Source organism: Cibotium barometz, chromosome 19 (genome assembly GCF_041138505.1).
Source record: "Cibotium barometz isolate CiBa-2024 chromosome 19, ASM4113850v1, whole genome shotgun sequence".
NCBI lineage: Eukaryota > Viridiplantae > Streptophyta > Polypodiopsida > Cyatheales > Cibotiaceae > Cibotium > Cibotium barometz.
This window is the reverse complement of record NC_141064.1, coordinates 5,889,816-5,896,286: the sequence shown is the minus strand read 5'-3', so window position 1 is coordinate 5,896,286 and position 6,471 is coordinate 5,889,816. Positions and strand designations below refer to the sequence as shown.

The following is a 6,471-nucleotide window of genomic DNA, read 5'->3' as shown; positions in this document are numbered from 1 at the left end:
GCACGTGTATGTTGGTGTGCGGGTGTGTGTTGGGTGTGTGTGTGTGTGAGAGAGAGAGAGAGAGAGATGCGCATGTGCGAGTCCAATGGCTCACACCATGCCTTGCTCTTAGGCTTATGCAACCTCCACATTAAAAACATTACTAGGAACGTCAAAGTGCACAAGACCCAGATAGGCATAGTGTAGCTCATTTTAACAAGTTTACCACTCCACGCTAGAAGTCATTCATGTTCACAAGACAGGCTATTGTCACCTTTCAAAACTGGATGGCATCATACTAAAGAGATCAACGTAACACAAGTTTTACTGTATGTTTTAGGAATGCATGTTCAATAATGTCGTTTCATTTGAATTAGCCAATATCAAACACATCACCTTAGAGAAAAATACGCTTAGACTTCAAGCTAAGCTTTGATAGCACAACCACTATCAACGATGTTTCACTTGCCTTCTAAGGTGGCATTGGACATCCTTGTGGTACACTAAGTGTTTTTTTTCCTTTTAAAACAGCACAGAACTTTTTGATAAACTTTGACCCATGGAGCAAGTGATTGTATAACCGAAGTTACAAAGTTCTAAATCCTAGTAAGCCATCAACTATGAGCAAGTACTCTAGATTGAGGTTTATTGAAAAAACGTCATCTAGAGTGTCCCAACAATGTCACCATGTGCACACTACATCAAAACTACTAAGTAAGTTATTTTTGTAAACTGAGACCCAAAACAAATTCCGATCCTAGCAAACCCCGCACGTCAGGTGGTGGAACACATGAGCATTGACTAGAGGAAAAAGTATAAGAACATCAATAAGCAACAAAATAAGGATAACCATAACCTGTAGAGATCTGGGGAGAGACACACAAAAACACACGGATTTCACAGCACGCAGAAGAAGAGTGGGTGGGCCCCACAAGAAACACAGAATAAATGGCCAATGAGAAAGAAGAACTTGGACGCATTTAAAGAAGACACTGTGGACCCATAATATGAAAGAGAAATAGAAAGAAGGGGGGAATTGGGAAGTTGGGAACTTCTGTCAGTGGCAGCATGTAAGTCAAGGACTTTTGTTCCAACTCAACACAAAATCTTGCAGGGCAGGCCAAAAATTGACTAGCAATTGGGAGTGTCAAGTAGCCTTGTGCAATGTGCAGCAGCCAAAAGCCAAAAAATGCTCAGGGTGACAGCCTTGAGCTGTATGTCAATGACAAGATCACTGCGGTCATGTCCCAGAATAGGTGCACTGGACTCTATGCAAGACCGTGGCAGCCAAGGCAACAAAAACGAAGACAAATATCAATCAAGACAATAACAATGCACATGACTAAGACTTGTAGCAGCTTTACTCAAGACCATGGCCCGCTTCCACTCATTCCTTGAAGACAGCCGAGGCAACAAAATCGAAGACAGATATCGATCGAGACAGTAACAATGCACGTGACAGACTTGTAGCAGCTTTACTCATGAGTACACTGTGTCCGGTGTTTTTACCCAAGCCAGACTCCCACCAGATCCAGACAGAGACAAGCTGGATTAAAAGCAGCAAGAACCCAAACACAAAGAAATTGAAGTGCCATACAATCAAGCTTTCATTCAAGCAATGCAAGTCCAAAGGCACAGACCTTTTCAAGCAAACCAGTTACCACACACACGTGGGGCTTCACACCAAACCTAGACAAGACAAGCTAGTTCTCCAAAAATTGGATCTCGAGCTTGCATGAAAAAAAATGTGGAAACCTAAGGTCTCTCTCTACTCATCCAGTGTAGTCTTGTAAGTTTTCCCATAGCTATCACCAAAGAAAAGACCACCACACCCTATAGATGAAGTAGAATCGGGTCCCACCGACACCACAGACTTGACGACTGATACTCCTCGAACAACTTACTGCGAACCGATCCATTCGGAAAATGGACAAGTACTGCTGAGAACCAAACTCGACGAGACAATGACAGCTGAGAACCAGACGGAATACCAGGCCACAACCTGACACCTTGACTAACTGCAAACCCACAACAATGTTGACGGCGACTCGGGACCTCCATCCTCAAGAATGCAAAGGGAGCACTCACTGGAACAGCCGCAGCGGTATACACATCAATTCACAATCCCAATGCGCCACAAACAAACCACAACCTAAGGTGCTCAAAGACAGATGAGGCTTTCCTACCTTATGAGCAAAAACAACCTAAAGAAACTGCATTTGTCCACATACCTCCATTGATTAGCTCTTTACCTGTTAGACCTATACTACCAATCATCACAATTAATTGTTTACGAACCTGATCTGAGGGTGGTGTTGACTTCGGTGAATCTTTTGCTTCAGCTGGTTTCTCAGCCCCACAGCTCCTGCGGTTGCACTTTGTCCGAAAGGGATAGTTAACGTTTCCACATTTGTCACAACTCCAACTACCATCCGGAGGTGTGGTGTCTGCAAAATCCAGACAAGTTAAGCAGCAGGGCACGCTAAAACAACTTCCCCCCCCCCTCTCTTTTTAAAAAAGCCAGCCCTTTCTGCCTGCCCAACCAAAGGAGGCCGCTCAATGGTCTGATGATTAAGTGAGGAGGGGAGGAGGGGAGCTCACCTATTTATAGGTCCATTTACACCCTCGCTGTGATGATCGGCCTGCTCAATCAGGTCCATGACCACTTTTATTAAGCCCAACCAGCCATTTCTGCTGCTTGAGCCAGTAGTGCTGCCTGACTTGTCCTGCCTCCTGATCCTGCTGTCCGGCCTGGCCAAACCAACTTCCCAGATGATTGGCCCCATTCTGTAGGTGTGTTTCACGTACACGCACGCACGTGCATGCGTGTGCATGCATCCAAACTTCCCAGATGATTGCCCCACTGTCCTGTAGGTACGTTTCATGTGCACGCTTGTGCGTGTCCGTGCATGCGTACACATGAAACGTACCTACAAAACAGTGGGGCAATCATCTAACGTCACGAGTACCAGATATCTCATGTCTGTAAGGTCCCCACTGATTGGCTACGGCAATAGTTGCCAGGCATTTCATGAAACACATTTCATAAAACCTTTCATACGTCTTGCCACTTTTACGAAACACGTTTCGTACAGGATCATATAGGGAGGGTGTACCAACTCCCAAAAAAACTATATGTACGTGTCCGTGCATGCGTGCACATGAAATGTACCTACAGGACAGTGGGGCAATCATCTAACTTCACAAGTACCAGATATGTCATGTCTGTAAGGTCCCCACTGATTGGCTACGGCAATAGTTGCCAGGCATTTTATGAAACCTTTCATACGTCTTGCCACTTTTACGAAATGTGTTTTGTACAGGGTCATATAGGGAGTGTGTACCAACTCCCAAAAAAACTATATATGATGCTTATTTTATACTAGAGTGTTGTACAAAACATAGAAGTCATGAAAAGACTTAAAATAATGAATAGAATCATAGACATGCAGCCTGGTGCCTACAGCTTGGGCCCTTCACGGACTAAAGTCCAGACTCAAGACTCAAGTATCCAGCCTGGAGGAAACTCTATCAAATACCTTCAGTGGGATTTGGGAGAATGGGAGTGGGTATCAACAGAAAATCCTCTAAATAGCAGAAAGCAAGTCACCCCCGAGCTAGAGACCCAGTCTAGTCCGCACCCTCAAAACAATTGTCCCATACCACGCATCCCCAGTCCTCAGGATTGTCACTGATGCAACTAGCCAATGGGCTAACCAACGCTTGGGTCCTTGGGAAGCCCATCTCCCAAGGTCCAAGTCCCACAGAGAAACTCCCATAACAATGAGCCACAGCCCAGCTATATGGAACAACGAACTGGACGAGAGGAGAAGAAAATAAAGGTTAAAAAGAACCACCGAGCAGCAGCCGCCCAAAGGACTAGCGGGCAAGTCTCAGTTTGAGAGCAATTAAAGCCAGAACGAGACCTCAATCCAATTCTACTACAGCCTCTTAGGTCCATGTGGTGAAGGAATCATGCTTTCAAATGTCAGACTAGGTCACTTTGCATATGCTTGTCCTATAAACAAAAAAACTGGTGGTGGTGGAAGTGGTGGCAAGCCAGTGCAAGCACACACACACTTAATTCAGTTACGACCTGTTCGAGATAATCCTCCTATTTCTAGTATTGATGTCTATCTTTGCAATACAAATTGTGAGAACTGTTGTCCGAACATAGTGGTGTTTCGTCCTCATAACTTAATCTGAGTGTCAAGTGAAGTCATGGAAACCCCTATGCATATATTATTTCATGATGGGAATACTCACAATTTTATTGACGCTCTCTCATCCAGAAACTCCGTATTCTGGTCGTGTCGAGTGACCACTGATATGTAGTGAACTTGGTGCAAGGCGAGACAAAGTTTTGGCAAAGAAAAGTTTTACATCTTACTTTGAAGATTCAAGACTATGAGGAGGAGCTACGTTTTCTTATTTTACACCTTGATACTAAAGATGTATTGCTGAGCAAAGAGCGGTTTTCCACAATCACCCCAATGTAAATACTGACTGTGTACATCATATAACTACTTTTTAACACAATGAGAAGAATTTTACTTTGTATGGCAGTCTTACTCTTCCAGTAAATGAAATGTCTTCTTTCGTTAATCATCCAATTGTAATGGGTGATCATAGTTATATATGCTCAACTTTGGAAACTGTTGAAATGTTTTGTAAAGAAGACTGTGATAATCTTTGGTGTATTCTTCAGTGCAACGTACGATTTCATGATGATGTTAATTCCTATTCAAGTAGGAAGATATATGAAGCATTGATAGATACGAGTACTTCGTTCTTGACTGGTTGTTCTTCACAACAAATGGTTGAAACCTTTGAGACGTCAACCACTGAAGTCATGGAATCAACTTTGAATGGGAGAGAAATGAATGATCCGAGGATCAACAAGTTGGTTTGAATTGCAAAGATGAAGGAAGCCAAGGACATAAAGCATCTTGCAACCTGTGAGCTCAAGGGTCAACCCAAGCATGAAGAGGCAATTGACCCTTGAATAGCTTGCATAAGGGGAACATAGAGATCAACCATATCTTCATCATCTGAAGGAGAGCATAAAAGGCTGTCCAGACAGCCCATAACCCTAAAATGCGGCTCACCAAGAAGGCCATCTCTGGAGGAAAACACAGCACATAAGCCGCGCAGCCTACAGCAGCCAGAAAACGCAGCATACAGGCCGGCCAGAGCGCTGCAGCAACAGGGTATATTCAGCCCCAAAACAAACGTTCCATTCAGTTCATTGTTTAGTGGACAGCCAGTAAGTCAATCTTTTACTTCATTTACATCTTGCAATACATAAGCAAATACACCTGGCAACAGGTAGGGGCCCATTGGGACCCAATCAGGTGTGTTGTGTGCTATCTCTCTCTCTCTCTCCTCTCTCCTTTATCATTTCTGCAAATAAGCACTATTAGCAATCTCTTCTCTATTCCATTGTAAGATTGGAACGGAAGAAAGTGATTGCTTAAAGATTGATTTCTTGTTTATCCGAGACGAGAATGGAACGGAAGGTTCAAAGCATGTGATAGATGATACCCCAGCAGCAATAGACCATTGGATCTCCCATGGCATTTCCTCCCCCTTCCTCCGAGATTTTTGGATGCGTTTGGGGGACAGCTTTTGGCCAAGGAAGATCCCATTCTTCTTGTGGCAGTTGGCTAGCCCACCATAACCTCGCGATCAGCACTTGGTTGGCCACAGGACAGCCAGCATAGTGTGTGCATTGTGACCACTCCTTGGACTCACAATGGCATTGCCTTTGGGACTGTCTCAAAAAAAGCAACAAGTTAGGAAGACGATTCTTCGCCTCTACACGATGGTGAGGTCTGCTCTGCACATTATCACCTAGGGGCAGTAGCCTAGGTGATAGAGACTGGCCCTGCCCTACTACAAGGTGGCAGCAGGAGGGCATGCTCTCCAACTGTCCTATTGCAAGATAGATGCAGTTCCTACTCCCGACCTGTCTTCATAGACCTCGTCTCCAAGAACTTGTTTGAGATCGGAGATCATCGACAACATTGTTGCATGGCATATAAGGCAGGCCCGTTATTAAGGGATCCCCCCCCCCGCCCGCGGGGTCACATGCGCAAGCAACCAGAGGATTTTTTGCACATGGCGCTGGGCCCCTTTTTCACTGATAGGGACGATGAGGTCACTTGGCATTACCGGCCTCTTGTTTGCACCCCCTCCCCCCCCCCCACCACCACCACCACCACCAACAACAACCCCTACACTGTATGAGGTAGTTTCCCTCGAAGAGCGGCCAACCATGGAGGGAACCACCTTCCCCAGCTATTCTCTTCACCTCTTTTGAGGGCTCTAGCCTTTGGCTGCTTGATTTTTAACTAATTAATCAAAGGATCTTTTAAATAAGATATCCTTTACCTAGAATAGATGATCTCATTGATTGACTTTGTGGAGCATGATACTTCTCAAAGATTGATTCGAGAGAACGGGGCACCATCAAATTAGGGTATTTGAAGA

At 44.7% G+C, this 6,471-nt stretch overlaps 1 protein-coding gene across 5 annotated transcripts in view; it reads right to left on the bottom strand.

Annotated features, from left to right (window-relative positions):
• Window positions 1-253: 253 nt before the first annotated feature.
• LOC147628144 (ranBP2-type zinc finger protein At1g67325-like) overlaps window positions 254-6,471 on the bottom strand; it is a 57,139-nt gene continuing 50,921 nt past the window's right edge. For 3 of the 5 annotated variants that reach the window (XM_086813179.1, XM_086813180.1, XM_086813178.1), the window contains one exon: window positions 254-2,426. In XM_086813179.1, the coding sequence (XP_086669305.1) occupies window positions 2,167-2,426 (260 nt within the window). In that variant the 3' untranslated portion in view covers window positions 254-2,166. The remainder of the gene's footprint in view (window positions 2,427-6,471) is intronic. The other 2 variants (XM_086813181.1, XM_086813182.1) reach the window with 1 other exon arrangement.